The sequence below is a fragment of the Cucurbita pepo genome, chromosome LG17 (assembly GCF_002806865.2).
Source record: "Cucurbita pepo subsp. pepo cultivar mu-cu-16 chromosome LG17, ASM280686v2, whole genome shotgun sequence".
Lineage (NCBI taxonomy): Eukaryota > Viridiplantae > Streptophyta > Magnoliopsida > Cucurbitales > Cucurbitaceae > Cucurbita > Cucurbita pepo.
In genome coordinates, this window is record NC_036654.1 from 4,585,860 (window position 1) to 4,610,256 (window position 24,397).

A 24,397-nucleotide genomic window follows, 5' to 3' on the forward strand; every position below is an offset into this window, starting at 1 on the left:
GGGGGGGGGGGGGGGGGGGGGGGGGAGAACCTTTTTTATGTGGGCAGCAATGGATTTGCAATCGAAAACATCATAGAGATCCAGAGCTTTAGACGCAGCGTCCATGGCTTGGATCTGCATCTTGTTAGGCATATCTGTGTCCTGTACCGAAGCTTTGCCTTCCAACATCCTTTAGCCCTTTTCTAAAAACAGAAAACTGTCTGGGATTTGTTCTCGCCGATCTCTGCGCGTCTTATCTTCAAAATCCAGAAAAGATTTTACCAATCTCGAATGTTTCGTTCTTCCAGGAGTAAAATCAAACACAGATATAAGAAGGAAGCAAATGGACGATGATTTTAAACAACGAAAAACTCTGGAATCCCCTCTCCCAAATGTGACGGAATCTTTTGACATTCAAGTTTAACCTGGCACAGATTCCAATTAATACTATTTTTCAGTCATTTTCTCTCCCCACTTTAAGGACCTTTAACAATATTCTATTAATGAAAATCTCATTTTTCATTATCTTCCTTACACTTTTCCCGCTGAAGATAATTATGGGTAAAGGATAAAGCTGCTGAGGCCAATAATGAAGCCAAGTTTTTCGTTGGATTTTTCTGTTAACGAGTCGACGTGGGATAGGGCCGTTAGGTTATGTTCCAAAGTTAAAAAACACTGCACAGACAAATTTACTCGCTCTGTGATGTGGATCAAGGTGAAGGGTCCTCGTGGATTGTTTGCAGCCTTCCGATCAAGGCGGTCTGAACATCCACAACAAAGTTCTTAGATAAATCAGTCAAAATGGAGAATTTTTCAGTGTTGGATTGGACAATGGACAAGGGTTTTAGATAAATCTAGAAGAAGATAAATATGAAAGATGAAATCTTGTTGACGCCAATCTTACCAGTTTCAGCGACTTATCCAATTGCTTTGGTAAGGAAAGAGAAAAAAGTTTAAAAGGAAAAGACTTGGCTGACATACAGGAGTGAGAATGGAATCATATTCTCTACCGTTTTCAAAGAGAGATTATTTCTTTTGGCATTGGAGAAACCCACTAATTGTAGAAGGGAATCCGTCTAGAAAGTAAATGCGAGATAGATATCATTAAAGAACCAAGGAATATATCAATGGAAAAATATCAATAGCACTAAATTGGTGATAGTGGCTTTGGTTAATGCACATCATAACCCCCCATGTACTTTGACAAGCACTCCTTGAAAATTCCCACGTTCGTAGCTACATCTTTACAGAACTTTACCATCTTCTTATCTAATTCTTCCGATAATACTTTTAGGGCCACATGCCATGCAGAATTCTTGATCGGTTCTCTTCCAGAACCTGATTTTCTGCAATGAAATAAGAGTATGGCTTCATTTTGAGTCATTTAAAGCCATCCAGAGATGGTTGAGGAGACAAATCTGATACAGTTTTGTTAACACTCTTGCACAGAAACAGAAAGAACTTTACAAAGGTGGACTCTTTATTGACTGAGGTATCTCTGCACAAACCAACAAAAAAATAATCTGCGGACAAATTTCTTATCAACTTCATTCACAGACAGATAACTGCATTGATACGAAACTCAGGACTCAGTGAGCCTAGTTGGTGCGATAACTGCAATAGAATCTCACTCATATGTGCATGAATTCTTCTTGAACACGATGGCTTTGGTGCTGGTAGAATCAATGCCTACTGGACAAGAGATTTGCTTTATATGCGTTGTTCTCACTAGCTTCCCAACAACGTTTCCTCGGGATCGAATTTTGAACACCAACGTCATTGGAACCGGACCACTTGTTGAGGGAAGAGACAAAGTTGATGCAGCTCCATACATGGGAACCTTGATTCCTTCCAAATTGACAGATACTGTCCGGTGACTGTTTCTTGGTTGGTAATATTTCCTCAACTGCACATAGGATCATCATAAGGCATATGATTTAATGTCTTTGGTTGATTTTCGGTTACAGTATCACAAATTCTTGATAAATCCTGGATTTTGTGCTTAACCCTTAGCTTTATTGCCTAAGGCAAGCCTACGATGCATTTAACAGAATGACCTCCAATCCAAGCTTTTTTTTCAAACCAATTAGTTCCAAAGCTGTGAGTCAAAAAACAGAAACTCAGTAGAAGTTCATTACCTGACCAGATGCCACAACAATCTCTGAATAAATTAGATCAATTGGTGTGGAGGTAACATGAATGCCAAATATTGTTGCAGGGTTGTATACGCTTAACCTCAATGTGCTATTCAATGTCAGTAACTTGGTAGGAACCCCAGTGGAATCTGAACCTTCCCCAACATAGAAATTATGCACAGCCAAGCTCTGAAAGGATCAGATTGTACATTAAACAATGAACGCTCTGTTCATGAAGTTGGAAATTGACACGGTCAAGAAGAGAGTTTAAGTTCAAAAGAACTGTGACGGATATATATAAAAAATTAACATACTTCAAGATATCAGTTTCTTTATTGTTTGACGATCTTCTTTGAATATGTTCTGGTCTATAGGTTGTATAACTGCGTCCTTAGTTAAGCTTTTTTTTTTTGGGTCAAATATAGGGTCTTATGATGAAATTTCTAGCGTATCATTTCTTCTCTAGTAAACATAGATGATCACTTCACTTTACATGATCACTTATTTATTCATCAGGAGGGTGAAGAACATATAAATATATCCAACCATATCAATAGCTATTAGTAACTTGATTACCTTGACAGAAATCTGTGCCTTGAAAGGCCTGCTGGCGCCCCAAATGATCAAGCATAAAAGAGTGAACAAAGTAATGAAACTCAGAAGAGCAATTATTGCCTGAAAGCGTCGTGAGAGAGCCTTGTCCTCAAGGTCATCATAGGGCCCTTCTTCCATAATCACATTACACTCAGGCCACCCCTTGTCATTGCTCTGTTTCTTGCTCCCTTTTCTGCCTGAAGATGACCGGAAAATACCGGAAAATCGGCTCGCAGATGAGTTTCTTGAATGACGGCCGAACGATGGGTGTGAAGGTGACTCTATTGGACTATTGTTATAGATTGGAGTAGTGTGCATTGATGAAGATTTATCCCCATCATTAGAACACCTTGAAGGGCTCTGCACATAGTATGTAGGTCGCTTTGGTGACCTTGAAGGCGACGATGGCGCCAAACTGGTAATATCAGACTCAGATTTTGCCGATAGCATTTCTTCAGAGATTATGATAATTGAAGATAGTTTCAGAACAAAAATCAGATAGCAGTTGAAACCCAGATGAAGATTTAGAAACAAAAAGCACTAACGCATTCAATGGGACCTTGTATTACTAGAACAAGGAATTGATACAACTCTCCATTTCAAAACAGGGGAAAACTCTGCAACTCTGCAACTCTCTGCTCAAAGGCCAAGTAGGAAGAAGATGAAATGGGGTAAGCTCTGAGCACCACCGAAGGCCAAAAGGCTCGAAGCCAAATGACAACCACTAGTGGGGGAACGATTGTCGGCAGCTGCTTGTTATTGGATAGATTAAATTATAAAATTTCCCCGTTTTCTTTATTTTTTTTTTCTTTTAATTTCAATGGTTGTGGAGATTTTTACATTTTTAATTGTTTAGTGGTTAGTTATAAATTCTTTTTTCAAATTTTTTTTTGAACACTTAGATTAGATTTGTCTTAGTTGAATTTTGTTTAAATGATTGCTCCTGAATTTTTTTAATAAACAGATGCAAAATGGGTACATTTAAACATATAATTTGTCAACATACTTTTAACTTTATTCATCTCATTTTAATTACGTCACTCAAATTACATATAGTTGCACGTGTCACAGCAAACGAGAGCAAACATGGTCTAAAGATATGATATTTTGCTTAACAAAAAGTAGGTTGAAACTGCCTTTTTTTTATTTATTTATTTAATCAAATCATGTGTGATCAAATTGTGATAAGTTTAGCCATTAAGATTGCCGAAAATCACATTGGAAAGTTAAGGCAATAATTTATTATCTTTAAGAACAATATAAAATTTAGAATGACACCTACTGTATTATAAATGGATTAAATGCCAAAAGATTCCCATAAAGTGGCACCAAATTGGGTTGGGGTGCTAGTGATGTAGTAGTTATAACCACAAGATCAAGACAAGCAATAATTCATCATTTTTATAAAAGTTTATGGAACAATAATTATTAATTATAATTCAGCTTACTTATTTTATTTCTTGCTATGCCAATTTGAGGTTTCTGTACCAACTACCAACAAATGTGTATAACATCTGAATTTTTCACATTATTCCATCTTTATCTTTCATAAATTTCCACAGTTATCATAATGTATTAATTAATCAAAATTCCCTGTTGGGTTGCTTAATGATTTGATCATAGAATTTTAAACTTAACAATTGGTAGTTAATTGTTTTATTACGGCATTCTCAAGATTCTNTTTTTTTTTTTTTTTTTTTTTTTTTTTTTTTTTTTGGTTAAAAATTGGATAAGATAGACAGAAAAAATGTAGGTTTAAATCGAAACTCTCCCCTTCCAATTAAAAAAATGAAGATTTTTTTTTTTTTTTTTTTTGAAAGAGTAAATAATTGAAGTGACATCCAAACACACCATTTTAAATTTATTTTTTGAAAAAATGTGGACCAATAAGTAAATAGATAAAAATTCAAGGACTAAAAGGATAATATATCTAAAATGTAAAGGTCATAATAGGAATCTCTACGATGAGTAAGACTAATAATATTCAATAGAGGGTGAGTCAAGTTAATAATATTAATTTGACTATTATCAACTAAAATCTACCTCAAATCTCTTCTAAAGAGTTCATTTTATTCATGTTTGTTCGATATAGAGGACTAAAAGAACGAATGATTCGATCCTTTGCAAAATATGACCAATCAGCTTTATTGATACACTTTTTGGCGACTCTTATCTTCTTTGAAGAAGTAAAGTTTGAAACTCTGAGTGAAGTAGATAGATAAACCCCATCTCATTGTACATATTGGAGGTTTGAGTACTTGGTGTCAATGACTAACCGGAGATATAAGATTATGGCAGTAAGGATAAGGACAATTGGACCGACAAACCATGAGACACCCCACAAGTTGGACTGTTTGTTCACCCAGAATGGAACAAAACCTCGGAGACCAGGCCCATTACAGCCAGCTGCAGCTCTCCTGTTTGGTCACAAGATTGAATCTAGTTCAAGAAGCAAGCATCAAAGCCAGGGCTCTTGATGATAATTCTTGAAGCATCGAAGATTCAAGCTTGGGGGAGTTGTTCTAGGTTGTGTTTTTTCTTTTAGTTTGTTCCTTCTGTACATTGGTTTCCAAGTATTTCATTTTATTTGAGACCGACCCAAATGATTTAAGCAAAATATATAAACATCAAAGAATATAGATACAACACAGAATAGAAGTAGAACTTTACCAGCATCACTAGACTACTACATGTTAATACAATTGGACCATATGGTTTAAGGAACATAAAACAGATGAAATACAGTGAAGTAGACAGAACTCATTCGTAGTTAAACACTTAGCATTCACATCCTGTTGATCTTTGCTGCCGTCCACCCGCAACATCGATGGTGTCGGGAAGGTATCTGCCATGGCCCCAAGAAGGAACACAAGAATTAATGACAAGCACGGGAAAGAAACTCCAACTAATAAGGGATTCAACAGAGTAGAGGAATAACAAAACAACCACGTTAGAAGAAGGTAAGAAATTCTGGATGGCGGGTGTTCAGTTTTTGTGTATCCTCGTGATGTGCAAACACAAAACATTCATTTGAAGAAATCACTAATAAGACCTTCAATACAATTGGAAAGAGAGACTTTTGAGGCATTTGAATGTATGATTGTCATGGATTGTGACTAGAACACGTCTTGGGTTCCAAAACTCTGAGGATACAGCTATTGTCCATACCTCAGCAAGAGAGTGAAAGATCTATTGAAACTCAAGATGGATAGGGACATGGCTAAGGGGCAACTGTGACACCCCACATTGGTTGGAAAGGAGAACGAAACATTTCTTATAAGGGTGTGTAAACCTTATAAGGAAGAACACATGTCTTGGGTTCCAAAGCTCCGAGGATACAGTTATTGCCCATACCTCAGCAAGAGAGTGAAAGATCTATTGAAACTCAAGACGGATAGGGACATGGCTAAAGGACAACTGTGACACCCCATATTGGTTGGAGAGGAGAACGAATCATTCCTTATAAGGGTGTGGAAACCTATTCCTAGCCAACGCATTTTAAAACCTGGGTTGGAAGCACGAAAGAGAAAGCCCAAAGAGGACAATATCTGCAAGAGGTAGGCTTGGGCGGTGGAAAATGGTATCAGAGCCAGTTACTGGGCGGTGTGCCAGCGAGGACACTAGACCCCCAAGGGGGTGGATTGTGAGACCCCACATTGGTTGGAGAGGGGGAACGAAATATTCTTTATAAGAGTGTGGAAACTTCTCCCTAGCATACGCGTTTCAAAACCTTGAGGGAAAACTCGAAACGAAAAGCCCTAAGAGGACAATATCTGCTAGTGGTGGGCTTGGATTGTTACAACAACCCTATTTATGAAATCCATTAAAAAACTGGTACTTTTTTTTTTTATCATTATAAATCCATCGAACTTAATTCGAAGTTTACATTGTAAACAAAAAGAAAACTGGAATCCTAAGAAGAAAATGGAAGTATATCCCTTGCCCTTTTAGCTGGCTTTTAGCAGATATAACTATAACGTAATGTACACCCAAATGTCAACAGCAGTTCCCCCTCTTTTGGCTTTGTTCCTCAATTTATTTTCATCAAGACATGCTATATTCATGCTGTTTTTCAACCTACTTGAACAAGATTCCATAAAGATAGAATGTAGCTAAATGTGTAATCAATAAAAAGATGTCATCAGCGGGTAAATGAAGTGACACTTGAAGTTCAATTGAATGGAATATACTTACACTTCTTCTTCTGGTTCATTCTTGAGGGCATTTTTAGCTATACACTGAAATGCAGCATCCACATTGAATCCTTCTTTTGCAGATGTCTCAAAGTATGGTATGTTTCCTTTTGAAGCACACCATGCCTTTGCTTTCTTCTCTGAAACCTACAATGCCAATAAAAGATCCTTATGTCCATGCAATTTACTAGATGAGTATCTATCCTAACGCAGAGAAGAACTATCCTCACTCTGGACTAGTAATTCAGATAGTCATGATACAAGCAAGATCAGGCAAAACTCACCACTCTACTGTTCCCACCATCAACGTCGACCTTGTTCCCCAGTACGACAAAAGGAAAGTTTTCAGGATCAGATGGACTGGCCTAAACATAAAGAACAAAAAGCCTCCAGTAAGAATCAATCTATGTTGTCATAGGCTCATAACTATCAACGTTGGATCGATAACAACCTGAATCAGAAACTCTTCTCGCCAGTTGTTAAGATTATCAAACGATTTCATAACATTCACATCATAAACTAGAACGCAGCAATCAGCGCCACGGTAAAAGGCCACACCAAGACTCTGAAACCGTTCTTGCCCAGCTGTATCCCAGATCTGCAATTTTATACTACATATGTAAATTGTCCATCTCAAGACATTACAAAGGAAGCCAAACACCACCTTCTCAACAAACTAAAAATGTAATAATAAAAAAGTTAAAATTAAAACAAGAATAAACCATTGGAGTTTTCTTATATAGGTTAAATTACAAGTGTAGAGCATGAATTTTCAAAATTGTATCTAATAGGTCATTAAAATACTAAAAGAAAAAAAAAAACCTAATAAGTCACTAAATTCTCTATTATGTGTCTAATAGATACTTGGTTAAAGTGTCTAATAGATCTTTTTTTTTAGGGTAAGAAACAATTTATCAAGTAGGTCTCTAAACTTTCAATTTGTGTCTAATCTGTTCTTCATTTTTTAAAATTCACAAACCTATTTGATAAGAATCGAGACATCAATCATGCAATATAAACTTTAAGGAAGATGTGAGAAAATATTGTTAAATTTATAAAAGATGTTTCAATTCATGCCACATTGAAGAAGAATCGAGCTTCATTGTCATAAAGTTTGGGTGGATCATAATTTAGCGTTATGATGTTTCATTAATGCATTTTAGGACTTTTTATTTACTTTAGGTTACATTTATATAATGGTTAATTATGACCATAAAATATGAATGTTACAACTCTTGGAATGCCTAATGGAATGTCAAAGGTTTCTTTTTTAGGCTATATAAAGCCATGTATGTTGTATTTGTAAAAGAGACTTGGAAAATGTTATAAAAAGAGCATTTGTGCTTTCATTTAGCGAATGACTAAGTTTCTTTGCAATTCTATGTAGTTTAGATTGCATGTTTAGAATCATTCAAGCTTGACATGATCGATCTTGCTTGTGGAGGGATTCGAATCTCAAACAAGTGTTCTTGCCTTGAGATATTTGATCAACAAGGTAATCCGAATCTCACTTCCCTTATAGTGATTCCTTATCATTTGGTAATTCAATTTTATGCATAATAAATCTATTTGGGGATCTAATAGATACAAAATTAAAAAGTTCAAATCCCTATTAAACACTTTTGAAGTTCATTAACCTATTAGACTTAAAATTGAATGTTTGAAAGTTTAAACACCTATAAGATATTTTTAAAAGCTGAAGATCTTACGAGACATAAGTTTAGGAACAAAAATTACTGTTAACTCTCTCTCTATACATAACTATTCCAAACCACAGCCAAGGGAAGGAACGGGAGCAACTATATCTCAAACATATCCAAGTCAGAGAAGAACGACAAGGTGATCTTTATCACAGAGTAAAGGCACAATTACCAATTGCCATTGTTTTGCATAACTCGGTTCCAATTGCTTTTCATTTCAAATATTATGAGTGATGCTAAAAAGTTTCATAAAATGTGATTTCTAAAGATGCCCATTGACCATTTCTAGCATGAACTGCTAATGCTTATTAACCAAAGCAGTCGTTGCATCCCACTAACTATTGAACACATTCCACATAACAACAAAGATAAACTAGAATATCCAACAGATGAAAACAGTACAACTAAGATAGCCATACTTACTTGCAACGTGAATAGCCTGTCATCAAGCTGAACTTCCTTTGTGAGAAAATCTGCTCCAATAGTCGCCTTGTACTGATTGCTAAACTTACGATTCACATACCTGGACAAACAAATGGAAGGAGCAGAGCCAAAAGGTAATTAAACGACCTAATAAACAAAAAGAGTTCGAAAACAAAACTTGTAAGTTTCGGATTGAATGAAAGCCATACTGATTCATCAGCGATGTCTTCCCCACGCTGCCAAAGATAGAAGAAACTTAATTAGTAAAAAAAAAATAGAAAACCTATGACATCCAATAAAGGAAGAATTAGAACAGAAAAAACAAAGAAAAAGAACTTGGAATCGGTCCAGTTCTTATCAGTTTCAAAATTCCCCACCATACTTTCTTCGACTCTCTCGAATCCAAGAAATCCAATAGAATTAGGAGCGAGAAACAAGAAAAGCAAATAGAAAGCTCACCCACTGTCCCCAAGGATAATGACTTTCAAAAGTATGCGCCTACGAGAAGCCATGGATCAAAAACCTCCGAATTGGGGAAACTTTTTTCGGGGAAATTTTCAGAGATGAAGGAACGGAAATTTGGTTTTGAGACGAATTATTATTGGTATTGTCGAGAGGGAAAAGGCCGACCGGGAAATGGAAATTGACACCAAACAATGGGAGGACAGCAAAGGGCGGTTGAGTTTCTAAATTCCAAAAATACCCTCCCTATCTTTGGCTTTTTACGTGAAATGCCATTCGTTCCCATTTTTTGAGATTTGCCTCCCATACAACATTCCCTTCCAATTGTTCCAAAATTCACTTAGATTCGGTTGGCGGGAAAATACTCTTTTTTCATTTTCTCCATTTTAACTTAACCATTCATTACGATTAGTAAATCACTCACGTTAGTCCAAACCATTCAAGATTCGTATGTGTCAAATCAACGACCCTCGAACACAATTTAGAGGGCAGTTAGGACATTGGGTCGAAATTAGGGGCTTTGAAACTCTTATATTTCTTGCCTAAGATCAGAAACCGATATTTTTTCCTTTTTTAAGAATTGGGTTGGCCGGTCGTGTTTAGGGTTCAAGGTGAAGTTGATTGTTTTGATTTTTTTTAAATTAAAAAAAAAAAAAAAAATCTAATGAACTTTAAAAAATGTCCTTAATCTTAATATTTATTTTATGTTTAATAATTGTATAAATTTTTTGTTTTGTGTGCAATACAACAATAACTTTAAAATAGTGTGACGAGTCAATTTCTAAACATAAAAATTATATACAAAATTTATGGACCAAAATTGTAATTTAACTGTTTAAACTCACTTTTTTCTCCAAATTGAAAAATTTATAATAAATATACTTTTAAGGTAAATTACAAAAAAACACCCTTCAATTTTATCATTTATTTATAAAAATATTTATTCTCTTTTAAAAAACTCCATTATTACCCTCGACATTTCAATAATATCATTAGGGTAGAATAGTCTTTATTTCACAAATAAATAAATAATGTCATTTTTTAAAATTTATACACATAAGTATCCTAATCTAATGAATTTCTACTTTAAAATAAGTTTTAAAAATTTCTATTAGATGCTGTTAAAAAAAAATACAAACAAAAATGTTTGGATCATGATTTAATTTACATTTTTATACAAATAATGATTAATTTTAAATCTAAAATATTATATATATTAAATTTAAAATATTAAAAACTAATTGCATAGATTAACATCGAATTCAGCCAAATATTTATTAGAAAATTAAATGATTTAAACGTAACTCATACTGAATATTATTATTTCATACTAATTGGTATTTTAAAAATAGAAAATTGAGTCAAATTTTATTAAAAGAATAATAAAAAATAAATAAATTATTATTTATTTTTCTTACGGAATATCATCGTTGAACTGAAGAAACAGTACCTATTTTAATTATTTAATTAAAAGGTTTGAGAAAGTTATTTGATTATAATTTTCCAAAATCAATTTTAATTTCTGTTCAACCATTTGAATTCAGTTCCGTGGCCCGTCTGGGGATTGATATTTGTTGTTGTTGTTCTTCTTTTATTTTTTATTTTTTATCTTTATTTTCACGTTTAAATGAATCGTAGGAGGGGTTTTAATTAAGAGAGAAATGGATCCAAAATAATAATTGAGTATTAGAGAATGATGATAGTGTGAAAAATCTGGATATTCCAATCTCAAAAATCCCGAACGTCCGTGAAACGGATGGAATTTCCATTACCAATTTCCAATTTCCAATTCCCAAACCCAAAATCAAATCCCAATCACCAACGGAGTGCGAAAGTGGAACTGACCATGGAGTATGAGAAATAGAAGAACATCGAATTCATTGGCAGCCCATATTCCATCGGTCCACGACTCCGAACCCATTACTCACCATTTGATTTGATTTCGTTTTTGCTTTTTTTCCACAATTATTCAATTTCCCCCCTCATTTCGAGATTTCCCAGTTCCTGATCGCTTCTATCTCCGATTGGGGGTTTCTGAGTTTTTGGTGTGGGTTCTCCGCTGATCATCTATCTGAAAACGAACGATTCTTCGTTGGTTTAATGTGACTACTTCGATTGAACATTTCAATATCTCGTGGGTGCGAATTTGATTCGTGTTTTGGGGCGGAATGAGCTCCCAGAATCAGGTTACGGTTCGGGACATCCTCGAGGAAGCTAAGAAGCGGGTTCTTTTTCTGGTCGTATCCATTGTGGGTTTATCATATATGATGTCATGTAAGAAATGGAATTTTTGTTCATCCAATTGCGAATGAACCATCACTGTTTTTACTTCATTTTTGTTATAATCTGATTGAAGTTAGTCCATCTTGGGATTTCTATTTTAGCTTGCATGCTGTCTAACTCATTTGGATTCTTTTGTGTTGGATTACCTGTTGTAACTTGAACCTTACAAGCCCCTTTAATCGTTTATAAATTATATCCATAAGTTTATGCCTCAGAAAAGCACTACTTCACTTCGGGGGATACAATTCTAGTTCATTAGCATTGTTATGATAACTTGCTTTCGTTGAGTTATGGTTTCAAAGCAGCATTTACTATGTTGTTTTGCATGGAGAAAAAGAGAGATTACTGGGTTGGTTTACTAGATAATTTGAATCTTGTTTGTTGTTTGGTTTACTTTTCCTTTTTGCACTTTCATGGAAATACTTGTTCGTCTGTTTTGAATTTGAAATTACATAGTTCTTAACACGATAATGAGTCATTTGATAATAATTGGAAATAGTTTTTGGAGTTTTCTTAGAGAAGTTTATTGATGCATGATGTTTATTTATTTGTGTTTGAGCTTCTTCTTTTTGATGGGAGCCAATCTGCATGATTAGATCAGTTTTTCTCTCACACGCACACCCTTAGGTAGCACAAAAACGTTTGGTAGAAGAGGTTTACCTAAAGTTCGTTTAATCCGTTGTTAGTTTCTCTCTGCCTTCCCGAGGCCGGGTGGTGGGATATTTACTGTCATATGTCTATGCTGCAATCTTCTAAGTAGCATGGCGTTATATGCTCGACGATTATATCTCTCTCAAGTTGTAGTCTTAAAGATGTACTGTTAGATAGTATGTGCACTGTTCTTGCTGCTAACTTTTGCGTTCGTCTTCTATTTGGGGAGATAATTCTATCTTACTCCTGTTTCAGTGACAAGCTCCTCAGTTTGGGTAAATTTACCTGCAGCCGCGTTTTTTATCATCCTCATCCGCTATTTCTCGTTAGATTTGGAAATGAGGAGAAAAGCTGCTACATACATACGTAGACCATTGCCAGAAAATGGTACTTCCCAGGAGGAACCCCTTGAGTTACCGAAAGTTGTAAAGAAGTCAGAGTGGAGAAGGAAAGTAAATTCACGTGTTGCTGAGGATGCAATAGATCACTTCACTAGACATTTAATTTCAGAATGGGTGACTGATCTTTGGTATTCTCGTTTAACACCCGATAAAGAAGGTCCGGAGGAATTGATCAATATTGTCAACGGCGTGCTGGGAGAAATTGCAGGACGCTTTAGGAATATTAATCTGATTGATCTTCTGATGAGGTTAAGTTCGGACGTACTTGTGCTCTATTTTTTATTGATCTTTTGTTGCTTAAAATAGTGAACTAAATTTTGGGTGCAGGGATCTTATTAATCTCATCTGCAAACACTTGGAAATTTTTCGTTCAACTAAAGGAAAAATTGAGAAAAAACAGTTAGGAACCATTACAATTGAACAATTAGATACAGAACTCAAACGACTCCTGGATATGGAGAACATGTTGCACCCTGCTTTATTTTCTTCTGAAGCTCAGCATAAGGTCTCGATTCTATTTAGTCAATGACTTTTGCTTGCAAGGGTGAAGTACCTTGCATTGCATTTATATGTCATAGCAACTGAACTTTTTTCCTTGCACATTCACAGGTGTTGCAGCATGTGATGGATGGTCTTATTTTATTCACATTCAAGCGTGAGGATCTTCAGTGCTTATACTTCCGTTATACTGCAAGGGAGCTTCTTGCTTCTGCAGTAATGCGGCCAGTTTTAAACTTAGCTAGCCCAAGGTATTAACCAATCTATTTTTCTTGATTTTGTTAAGATGTATCTCTGGCTTGATGCTGTAATATATTTTCAAAATTCTTGATAACAGGTTTATTAACGAAAGAATAGAATCCTTGGTCATAAATATGAAAAAGCCCAAGAAAATGGAATCGCCGAATGAAAATTTAGGGTCCAAAACAGATGAATCTCCAAGCGTTTCCTCTGATGATCTTTCCAAGTTCCTTGATCCTTCAATGGCTGGTGTTGAGCTGGTGCAGATGAAAAATGCGCAGTCCACTCCTGCAGATTTTCCTGCAAAATTTAACTCAAAAGTCAGTTTTTCAAAAGACCCACTTCTCTCAATTGATACTCGATCTTCCCGGTCCTGGAAATCGGTGCCTCCTACATCCCAAAATGTTGAAGAAAGCACTATCCAGAGACATAGCTCTACTGGAGAATGGGGTGAAAAATTGGATCAGTTTTCTCGTAGAAAGGTCAAGGCCCTAGCTCCTGAGCATTTTGAAAACATGTGGGCAAAAGGGAGAAACTACAAAACAAAAGATGAGAATCAATCAAACAAGAATGTCCAACAAGGCCTCTCTCAAGGGAAACCTGTCTCAGTTTCTGTGAATCATGATAAGATAATCTCTAAAACAATTGATAGAGAAAATGTGGGCAAGCATAATTGCTCTAAGAATGACACTGTTCACTTGGGCGTTACTGACTCGCCTACAGTTTATGGCTCATCTTGTCGAACCAATTCAAACACATTAAGTAACTTTACCATGTTGCATTATCAAGGCAATGGTCGTGATGACGTGCACCTAAATGATCTTGACTCAGATGGAAATACTTCTGAAGATGAGGAAACAAGTGATGTTACAGGCCTTGACTCTCCTGGAACCAAAGTTTGGAATACTAAAAACAATAGAAATGCGGGAATTTCTCACATTCATCACCCGCTCGAGAGTTCTGATGGTTCTGGACTTAAGAAGGCAGGTGGTAAAGGTAAAGATCACTATAATAAGCCATCCAGGAATCAGTCTGGAAGGAAAAGATCCCGCCATAACAGTGAGAAGCTGCCTGTTTGGCAGGAGGTTGAGAGAACAAGCTTTATATCTGGTGACGGACAAGATATTCTAAATTCTCCACTAGGGCCCGTAAATGAAGAGGACTCTAGTGATGACTCTGATATGGAGAGTTCAGTAAGAATCCATAGTGGAGCAGCGGCTTCTTCATGTGTTCCTTCAATTTCCCATGTTCCTCCTATAGATTACACTCATAGTTCTCAGATGGTCGATTCCTTCTTTAGGCTGAAATGTGAGGTACTTTTTCTTAATAAATCTTAATAGTTCATACTTTGAGCACGTTGAAATTTCGTTTGCATAAATGATGTCGCTGCGAGTTTATTTTTTATGCAGGTGGTGGGTGCAAATATAGTAAAGAGTGGTTCAAGAACATTCGCTGTATATTCCATATCTGTTACCGATGTAAATAATTACAATAGCTGGTCCATCAAGAGAAGGTTTTTAATACAAACTCTCTGGGTTTATTTATTAATGCCTTATTGGTTTCTAACCTTTTGCATGCACTTGCCTTTCTTATTCTTGTAGGTTCAGCCATTTTGAGGAGTTGCATAGACGTCTGAAAGAGTTTTCAGAGTACAATTTACATTTGCCGCCGAAACATTTTCTTTCCACCGGATTAGATTTACCAGTTATTCAGGAACGATGTGAATTACTTGATAAATACTTAAAGGTCCAAACTTGTCTTACTTGATTATCTGGTTTTTTTTTTTTTTTTTTTTTTTTTTTTCTGCAGTCTTAACTCACATTCTTTTTCCTGCTTAAAGGGTCATGATTTTTCAACTGGATCTATTTATTTTCATGAACTAGTTTGTTCTTCGTTTTTCGTTTTTTTTTTAACTTTTATGATGGGAGATTCTGGTACTGTTGCTAATGTATGTTTCAGCTTTCAGCTCTATTGAGTTGAGTGCAGTATATTATGCTTTATGAGGATTTGTTTCACTCTTTATTTCTCGGAAGTCGTTTCGTCTGTGTGATAGTGAAGTCCCTTTTTTAATCCTTTTGACCAATTTTTTTTTCCTGTTGTTCTTCAGAGGCTTATACAGCTCCCGAAAATTTCAGGATCTATTGAAGTTTGGGACTTTCTCAGTGTTGATTCCCAGGTTAGATCTTTACTTCCCTGCTGGATATCAGTGGCACCTCTTGTCCGGATGTTTAATTTATGTAACTATGTTTATATGTTGCAGACATACATATTCTTGAACTCGTTTTCCATCATTGAAACCTTTACAGGTAAACCATATTGAATTAGGATAATTGAATGTGACTAATCTATATACCCTTTATTTGTGTTCTAGTCTGTTATATCATTTTTGTTGGAAAATGTTACAGTTGATCTAGCTGATAAACCCCATGAAGAGAATAGAAGCGTTTCAAACCCGAACAGCCCTATAAACCAAGGGTTATCACCACTGAGGAAAGACCATGCAATTGCTGAAACCTTTGAGCCTAAATTGCGGGTGAAGACTAAATTTCAGGAAAATGGCCTGAGATTGAACACAAAAGGCATGTCCCCTTCTCCAGTAAAAACAAGTTTTCAGAAAGTATGTAAATTGTTTTTGACAACTCTGATAGTGATTCAGATGCTGCTACTACGGAGAAGAGTGGATTGCCTGATAGAAACTCCGGGAAATCTGAGAATCAGAAGGAGAATGGAACATTGTCTAATAGAAACTGTGGGAAAACTGAGAGCCAGAAAGAGAATGAAAGATCGCGAGTGGCTTCTGAATCACTTCTGGATGCTGCTACTGATCCAATGTTGCCTACAGAGGTAATCTTGAATTCCCTTCATTGTTTTCAAGCTTCTTTGTAGCTATGCATACAATGTTCAATCCTGTACTGATTTTCTGTAGGCTAAATCTGGTGTCATTCTTTAAGCTGCCCTCAAATATTTTGAATTTTGAATTTCATAGTTATGTGTTCTTTTGCAATTGAGTTCTTACTCTCCCCAAATGTTAAATTTCATTGATGAAAATGATGAAGTGACATCAAAATGTATTTTATTGAGTCGAAAATACTATGTGTTTGAACGTTAATGAATGAAACGGAAAAATCCGAACGAGGAGTAAGTTATATAAGCGTAGTCGATTGAGGGGTAACGTGCGATGTTTGATTTGGAACTATTGCAGTGGGTGCCGCCGAATTTGACAATGCCGATATTTAACTTGGTGGATGTGATATTCCAGCTTCAAGATGGGGGATGGATCAGGTGCTGGATTTAGAAGATTTGTGTTTGATTGATTGATTGATAGATTGATTGTATAATATTTTTTTGTAGATTAGTAATTTTGGTAGGTTGATAATATGGGGAGTGTGGTATTGAAAATATAGGAGAAAGGCGTTTTGGGTAGCAAAACAGGTGCTGCAACTGGGAATGGGGGATGCTCTTGAGGATTGGTTGATTCAGAAAATTCAGCGTTTCCGCAAGGGATCTTCCATGGCTTCTGCCATCTCTCGTCTTGAGCAGGTACCTCTCCTGTTCTTCATTTCTTCTTGAACTGTTCTTGTAACTTGATTTTCTATAACATTATTTTCTTTTGTAAAATCATAAATCAAGTTTACCTGACATGAAATAAAATGAAAAGAGCTACTTTCATACTCTGATTAATTGATGGAGGGGTATTGAATGGTGTAATCGAACAGATACTGTGGCCTGATGGAGTATTCATAAGCAAGCGCCCGAAACAGCCACCGAAACCTGAAGGTTCAACATCCGACAACAACTCGAACGAAATCCTATCTCCTCGGTCCCTTGAGGAACTGCAACAACAGGAAGCTGATCGTCGTGCAAAGTTCGTGTATGACCTAATGATTAGTATGTTCTCACTTTTTTATTCTTAGTCTCATGAACAACTAGCATTTAGAGTTGCTTCACATTAACATATCTGTTATGATCTTGAACTTATGATGAAATTTGATATTGAAGCTAATGCACCCCCTCCTATCGTGGGGCTCGTTGGTCGAAAGGAATACGAGCAATGTGCCAAGGATTTGTATTACTTCCTTCAGGTATTTGCATACTTCTCATGAGCAATAGCTTCTCTTTTTGATCAAATTGACTTGTTCGTTCTTAAGTTTGTGAAATGCAACAACTACAGTCAGGTGTATGCACGAAGCTGTTGGCACTGGACCTCATTGAGCTGCTGCTGTTAACATTGTTTCCGGAGCTTAATTATGTGTTCAAACAGTTGCACGAACGAAAGGATAAGTTTGGAAAACTCGATCTACAACATTAAAGATTGTTTTGTATCATGCACAGGTTACAGCCTTGGACATGCACAGTATTACCCCAAAATTCTATCTACATCTCGCAAATCATTTTTGTTTCTGAAGTTCAGAGCTTACGGCCCTTTTTGGAAATTGTAGCAATTATCTCCTTTTATAGGCTGTTGTACTGTACTAACAATTGATGAAATGCGTTTCTTTTCTGTACCTGTAATATTTTTTCATTGTGGTGGTTTGTATAGGCATAGATTTGTGCACATTTGGTGTAATTTTGGCAAAATCATGTGAACGAACGGGTTGGTATCATTGTTTTCTACACAGATTTTCTCCTTACAGGTACACCAACTCAGTGTAGAATCACATTTTAGTTTATAAATTATCTTTCATAAAAATTTCTCAAATGTTTGTTTAATTACTTCATATGGTTATATAAACTGTACAAATGAGCTTATTAGTGCTCTGATATCACTAAGAATACCCATTCAAGACTGGCTAGACTAGACTGATGTATTGGAGAACTGTGAAGACAATGTTTTAGGACTGCTTTTAAGTGATTCACCTAGAACCAAACATTTAGTAATTGGTCAAAAGTCATTAAAAAGTTAAAAAAAACTTGATGTTCAAAACAACTCCAAGCACTGACAAATACAAGTTCAACAGCAGAATGAACACGACGACAATGAGCTCATAAAATGTAGCAAACAAGTTCACCTTGCATTATTAATCAAACCACTCCTAGAGCTCATAATAGTATGACTACGTAAAATTGATCATTTCAGATAGGAAGCTTCTGGGGATGGGTAACCAAAACAAACCACTCCTAGGCAAGATTTAAACAATTTCGAAATGAACTAATACAATTTAGTGATTCGACATAGATCCTCCAACACTTGCTGAAAATAATCTTGGAAGGATGGGAAGAATAAGAACACACTAAAAATAGCACAAAAACAAGTACCAGAGTACGCATAATCTGATTAATCATTTGTCCAAATTTCAAAACATTAAATATTAAAGAAACCGCGTTCAACTAAATCATGAAAAGGCAAAACTAGAAAACAAAATTATATGAAATGATTCTCAGACGAGTAAAGCCACCCTACTGAAAGCTATAGTTGGGAACTGAAATTAAGTTGAACTCCTTCCAAAACCTTATGCTGATGCTGCAGCTCCCTTGTTCCTGGGTGCAGCTTCAGTACCTAATGACAAACACAAAGCAATTTCAAGGAATGAAAAACCAGGTAATTCTGAAACCCAGTACGTAAATGCAGTAAATGGTGCGAAAAAATTGAATCAATTACAAATGCAATATCATACCCTCTCTGAAGCCGCTCTTGAATCTACGCGGAACATGGCGCATGTACCTCATCCTTCCAGTTCCGGTTGTCTTTCTCCTAATGGCCTTCACACTCCAGTTATCTAAATAATCCCAACGCCAACGAGATGAATCAAGATTAATTCAATCTCCACGGAAAACCAAAATCAATATGATCACTTCACGTTACTCCAGCGAACAAATGAACCTCATTCACATTCGCAGACTCAACCATCTTATCAGGCTTAATACATAACACTAGCAACAAACTACCATACACATCAATGGTTACTCAAGGCAGCATTACATTGAATCAAAATAAACAAACGCCAAAATAGTCGATTTAAACCGAATTATAGAAAGTGAACAGTGACGAAAAAGGCGAAACATCGAGTGTGCTTACACTTTCGCTTGCGTGCAGCAGGGAAAGCACATGCTGAACACCGACTCTTCTGGAGATGGAAGCTGCGGCGGCCGCACCGCACACAGAGAGTATGGGTCTTGTTCCTCCTCTTACCAAAACTTCCCGTACCCTTACCCTGTAGATTAATCGAGCAAGAATAAAACGACGAATCCAACTGCACAGAAGCATAAATCGAAACAGAGAAGAAAGTGAGGTACCATTGATGCAGGACGAAGAAACCCTAGGGTGGAAAAGTTCTATCTGCAGCTTCCAGAAGAGAAAATGGCTGTTTTATATGACCGAATGACAGCGTTTAGGGTTTGAGCTTGACAATTAGGATGGGCCGGCCCAATCTTTGACTCCACGACCTTGGGTAAGATATTGGGCCAGCCCAATATCGGAAGCTTGAAAGCTTCCAGCCCAATTAATATTTAAGGCGTTCGGCCCATTGTCAGATTTAGTCCATTTTGTATAACTCGGTTAAAAATAAACGAATTATTATATTAGGCTCTTTTTTTTTTTTTTTAAATAATAATAATAAAATAAGTTGCCTATTATAGTTTTTTAATATGGATTTTTTTCCTTCCATACCTATATTTGTAGGACTAATAATAAAATAAGTATTTTTTCTATATATTTATTTTGGTTTAGTATTAAAATATTCAAACAAACTACACCATAAAGCCTTCCCTTAACTCGAGGCTCGACTCTTTTCTTTGGAGTTCTCGAACAAAGTACACTCTTTGTTTAGCACTTGAGTCACTTTTGACCATACCTTCGAGACTCATAACTTATTTGTTCGACCTTAAAGATTCTATTAACATAACTAAGTTAAGGACATGACTCTGATACTATGTTAGGAATTAAGAACCTCCACAGTGGTATGACATTGTCTACTTGGAGCTAAGCTCTCGTGACTTTACTTTTGGTTTCTCCAAAATGCCTCATACTAATGAAGATACCATTTTCCTCTTAATTAGTCAGGTGGAATACTTATTTAAATAATCATCAACAATCCAACCCTCGAACTACGTACACCATAGAGCCTTCCCTGAGGCCTATGGAGCTCTCAGACAGCCTCCCCTTAATCAAGGCTCGATTCCTTCCTCAGGAGCCCTCAAATAAAGTACACATTTTATTTGACACTTGAGTCACTTTTGATTACACCTCCTAAGCTCGCAACCTCTTTATTTGACTTCGAGGATTCTATTGACATAACTAAGTTAAAGGGCATGACTCTGATACTATATTAAGAATCACGAACCTCTCAATAGTATAATATTGTCAACTTTGAGCATAAATTTTCATTAAATTAATTTTTATTTTTCCAAAATTTCTCCTACCAATAAAAATAGTATGGGCATTGGTTGGGTGTGAGATCTTGATCAGGCTCTGTATGAATAATCCTCGCGCACTGAATCAATAGTCCGCCCTAATTTTGTAAGATTTCTGGTGATAATGAAGCGTTCTCTACTTTCAAGCCATTGCATTTTCATTTTGTCTGAATCTAACACCCATTTTCATTGCCTTTATTACAGGTAGAGCTATTCGACTTATCAATGATTGTGCAGCAATTTTATCGGTCGATGTTCATTACGCATCTGATTCCTCAAAAAGAAGTTTTTCACACCGAGCTGACAAGTTCTCAAAGTGGATTAAAGACTGTCCCATTTCTTCAACTGAGAATTATGGTGAAATCTATCAAAGGTTATTTCAGTTTCTTAAACTCAATAGAAATATTGGACAGTGAACAAATTTATGTTGAATCTGTCGTTATTATTGGGAACAGATACATATTGCCCTACAAACTTCCAGAAAGGCACAAAACGCCCTTTCTTCACCGTTGTCTTATTTTGAGCGGTAATTTAGATTATAGCAATTGGTCCCAGTAGGAAAGGTCAAATGAGCTGTAACTGAGATTCGTGATTGAATTTGTAGGATTTGTGAAATAAGCTAACTTATAGAAGTACATATTGGTATCTTTCTTATGGGACCAAAAATGCACTTCTGGTCCCTATTTATATTTGTTCCCAACAGATGTTAGTGGTGGGTGGCTTTGTTCCATTTGTTGGATTGAGATTCCACGTTGGTTGGAGAGGGGAACGAACTACTTATAAGAATGTGAAAACCTCTCGCTAGTTGCGCGTTTTAAATCATTTAGAGGAAGTCCATAAGGGAAAGCCCAAAATGGACAATATCTGCTAGCGGTAGACTTGGGCCGTTTACAAATGGTATCAAAGCCAGACATCGAACGATGTGCCAGTGAAGACGCTAGGACCTCAAGGAGGTGGATTGTGAGATCCCACATTGGTTGGAGAGGTCAGAACGAAACATTTCTTATAAAGGTGTTGAAACCTCTTTCTATTTAACGCGTTTAAACCATGAAAGAAAGCCCTGAAGGAAAAGTCCAAAGAGGACAATATCTGCTAGCGGTTGGCTTGAACCGTTACGGTTCGTGTACTAATAACGAAGATGTTTAGCACATTGGATCTATACACATTATTTTGGGGAGTCTTGCTGTGTCAGTATTGAGTAATAAGATCTAGCTTTGCTTGTGTATTTCACTGCTGATGTACTGCCACCTATTGTATGCTATGCTACATCTTCAATTTGAATGAGTACCATACTGATGATTTGTTTTCTTTTACTGAATAGATTATCATGATTTGGCCTGCAACTTTTGCCAAATCTTGCTGTCATATCAAGCAACAGTTTGGTTATTCAAAAGCTCATGATTACCGATTCTTTTTCCAGGTAACCAACTAGACAACAACCAAAGAAAAAGTAATAGTCTAGCCGATTTATGATTTTTTCTAAAACAAGTTATGACGAGATTGGTTTAGGGATTGAATTGAGTTGAGTTGCTTTTTGTGAGATCTCACTTTGATTATGTAGGAGAACGAAATATTTTTTATAATGATATAGAAACTTTTTCCTAATGGATGCATTTAAAAAACCTGCTAGTGGTGGGCTTGAGCTATTACACTTTTACTCGGAAAATGACTTTAGCTTATCCTATCAACTATTGAGAAGAATGGTAGTGCCAATCTCTTTGCTTATTGGGGACCAAAGGCCCTCACACAAGTATGAACATGATTTTTCAACTGCATTGAATGAAATTTAATGCAGAATGTGTTCGAGTTGTTCAAAGCTAAAGCTAAAACTCTCAGCGCCCATAGTTTCAACAAAAATCTGCCGATTCTACTCAGTAAAATGGACCTGAATCCACAGCACGGGCCTACACAAACAGTATTTTTCATTGCTTGAAACTATTTAACAACAGAGGCGGGATTCAGAGCTATACCTTTGCTATGTTCATATTGGTATGTTCTTGATTGGTAGCCATTTTCCACGCTTGAATTATTCTTGTCTCACTTTTTCTCTCTTTAAAATTTAAAATTCTCTCAATTACTGTATTGATTGTCCTCCCTACCATTCAAACTTTGATGATCATGGTGAATTGACTGTGCTAATTTGAATAAGCCTTTCTGTAACATGATTAAAACCAGAATAGTATGAACTTTTGTTCCATTGGGACATCTCTCTTTAATCTTTTGCTGGGACCATTTGCCAAATGGGTCCTTAATGGGTCGGGGATTGCCTTTACAACAATTAGGTACATGCCTGAATAGTCGATTTAATGGCATTACACTTTTAGAAACCCACCATCTTTAGCTTTGCATCTTAGTTAATGCCTAGCTCTTTACACAACAGGTAGTCAAACCGAAGCATTCAAGAGCTCATGGGATTCCGTGCTATCTATTATCAAAGTTCAAGCGGTTAAGATTTTCTACTTTTAGAAAGAGAGAATAGTCCTTAAAGGCAAGACTTGGAGCTTCCACTTGCTCTGGCTTTGTCTTTAGGTATAACTGCGTGAAACATGATTTGTCTCCATCTTTCTTCTCTGTGTTGCTGAAATATTTAGTGAACATATTGAGAGTTAACAAAGCCCTGTGATTGTTGTACTACACTGCAAACATCCAAATGCTACTAAAAGAAACCATCCACAAAACTCTTGAAAACTTCAAGCATTTATTCTTCAAAGGGTTTCAAAAGCTGCAGAAACCCACTTCCTTCCTCCTCTTTCCATGCAGCAAAGGAAACCCACAGCCACAGCATACCCATCCAACAGAGAGAATCTACATTGATTTTTATGATGAGTGGCAGTCCACACTGCATAAAGCAGCAAAGAGAAGCATTGACAGAGGCAGTGTGAGAACATCCAAGGAAAACATGAAGGAACAAGAAGAACAAGGCCTTCCAAGGATCAGACAAGAGAAGGCTGTGAAAGAGAAGAAGAAACAAGGAAATACCCATTTCAGAAAAGGTGATGTTAAAAGCTGTAGTAGGAGAAGTGATGGATTAGTACAAAAAATGAAGGAATTGGAGATGTTGGATAGAGGAGATATGGAACAAGAGTTGGATATTGAAGAAGCAATTCATTACTACTCTCGCTTAAGAAGTCCTGTTTATCTTGAAATTGTGGACAGGTTTTTCATGGACATACACTCTGAATTCTCTGTTCCTGAGGCTTCTACTAAGAGTATGAACAGCTCAAAGAGGAGGTTATAGATATTCATATCAGTGAGCTATATCTTTTAACTATTTTTCGTTCCTTTCTTTTTGGAAATTTGGTTTGATTGTTTTTCTATATTTTTATTCACCTATGGTGAGAATGTCCTTTGTGCGGTTATACTGATTCATTGCCTGTTTTTGTTCAGCTCTGTAAAAAGTTCTCAATAAAAGTTTGAACTTTGTTACTGCATTTGGGTCTGAGAATTAGGCCTTTATGATTACTTGATTTGATGCGTTTTTTTTTTTT

At 36.2% G+C, this 24,397-nt stretch overlaps 5 protein-coding genes and 1 long non-coding RNA gene across 9 annotated transcripts in view; 2 read left to right on the top strand and 4 right to left on the bottom strand.

Annotated features, from left to right (window-relative positions):
* The window catches only part of LOC111778400 (dynein light chain LC6, flagellar outer arm-like), a 1,223-nt gene extending 742 nt beyond the window's left edge, over positions 1 to 481 (bottom strand). The window contains exon 1 of the mRNA XM_023658195.1: positions 31 to 481. Coding sequence (XP_023513963.1) covers positions 31 to 168 — 138 coding nt within the window. The 5' untranslated portion in view covers positions 169 to 481. The remainder of the gene's footprint in view (positions 1 to 30) is intronic.
* Positions 482 to 1,131: 650 nt separating this feature from the next.
* LOC111778399 lies at positions 1,132 to 3,502 on the bottom strand. Its single transcript, XM_023658194.1, has 3 exons — positions 2,691 to 3,502; positions 2,118 to 2,303; positions 1,132 to 1,885 (listed from the first exon to the last, which is right to left on the bottom strand). Exons 1-3 carry the CDS (start codon positions 3,156 to 3,158, stop codon positions 1,607 to 1,609), a joined length of 933 nt encoding a protein of 310 aa, XP_023513962.1. The 5' UTR covers positions 3,159 to 3,502; the 3' UTR covers positions 1,132 to 1,606.
* Positions 3,503 to 5,311: 1,809 nt separating this feature from the next.
* Positions 5,312 to 9,663, bottom strand: LOC111778135 (ras-related protein Rab7). Its single transcript, XM_023657800.1, has 7 exons — positions 9,484 to 9,663; positions 9,234 to 9,260; positions 9,025 to 9,124; positions 7,353 to 7,499; positions 7,186 to 7,266; positions 6,903 to 7,048; positions 5,312 to 5,553 (listed from the first exon to the last, which is right to left on the bottom strand). Exons 1-7 carry the CDS (start codon positions 9,534 to 9,536, stop codon positions 5,487 to 5,489), a joined length of 621 nt encoding a protein of 206 aa, XP_023513568.1. The 5' UTR covers positions 9,537 to 9,663; the 3' UTR covers positions 5,312 to 5,486.
* Positions 9,664 to 11,015: 1,352 nt separating this feature from the next.
* On the top strand, positions 11,016 to 18,173 carry LOC111778572. 2 transcript variants are annotated; one of them, XM_023658482.1, is made up of 16 exons: positions 11,018 to 11,760; positions 12,676 to 13,069; positions 13,149 to 13,326; positions 13,431 to 13,570; positions 13,657 to 14,872; positions 14,969 to 15,072; positions 15,161 to 15,305; positions 15,667 to 15,735; positions 15,820 to 15,865; positions 15,965 to 16,138; positions 16,216 to 16,403; positions 16,762 to 16,841; positions 16,964 to 17,099; positions 17,276 to 17,447; positions 17,559 to 17,641; positions 17,731 to 18,173. In XM_023658482.1, the coding sequence occupies exons 1-16, from the start codon at positions 11,655 to 11,657 to the stop codon at positions 17,866 to 17,868; spliced, it is 3,369 nt and encodes a 1,122-aa protein (XP_023514250.1). In that variant the 5' UTR covers positions 11,018 to 11,654; the 3' UTR covers positions 17,869 to 18,173. The 2 variants fall into 2 exon arrangements, with proteins under 2 accessions (XP_023514251.1, XP_023514250.1); XM_023658483.1 differs by lacking the exons at positions 17,276 to 17,447; positions 17,559 to 17,641; positions 17,731 to 18,173 and having other exon boundaries at positions 11,016 to 11,760; positions 16,911 to 17,033.
* A 624-nt stretch (positions 18,174 to 18,797) lies between these two features.
* LOC111778188 (60S ribosomal protein L37-3-like) lies at positions 18,798 to 19,870 on the bottom strand. Its single transcript, XM_023657875.1, has 4 exons — positions 19,794 to 19,870; positions 19,576 to 19,711; positions 19,175 to 19,276; positions 18,798 to 19,056 (listed from the first exon to the last, which is right to left on the bottom strand). Exons 1-4 carry the CDS (start codon positions 19,794 to 19,796, stop codon positions 19,010 to 19,012), a joined length of 288 nt encoding a protein of 95 aa, XP_023513643.1. The 5' UTR covers positions 19,797 to 19,870; the 3' UTR covers positions 18,798 to 19,009.
* Positions 19,871 to 20,945: 1,075 nt separating this feature from the next.
* LOC111778316 lies at positions 20,946 to 23,741 on the top strand. 3 transcript variants are annotated; one of them, XR_002812526.1, is made up of 5 exons: positions 20,946 to 21,015; positions 21,114 to 21,282; positions 22,231 to 22,329; positions 22,705 to 22,898; positions 23,290 to 23,551. It is a non-coding gene; the product is annotated as an uncharacterized LOC111778316 (long non-coding RNA). The 3 variants fall into 3 exon arrangements; XR_002812527.1 differs by lacking the exons at positions 20,946 to 21,015; positions 23,290 to 23,551 and adding an exon at positions 23,670 to 23,741 and having other exon boundaries at positions 21,034 to 21,282; XR_002812525.1 differs by lacking the exon at positions 20,946 to 21,015 and having other exon boundaries at positions 21,034 to 21,282.
* The last annotated feature ends 656 nt before the right edge of the window (positions 23,742 to 24,397 follow it).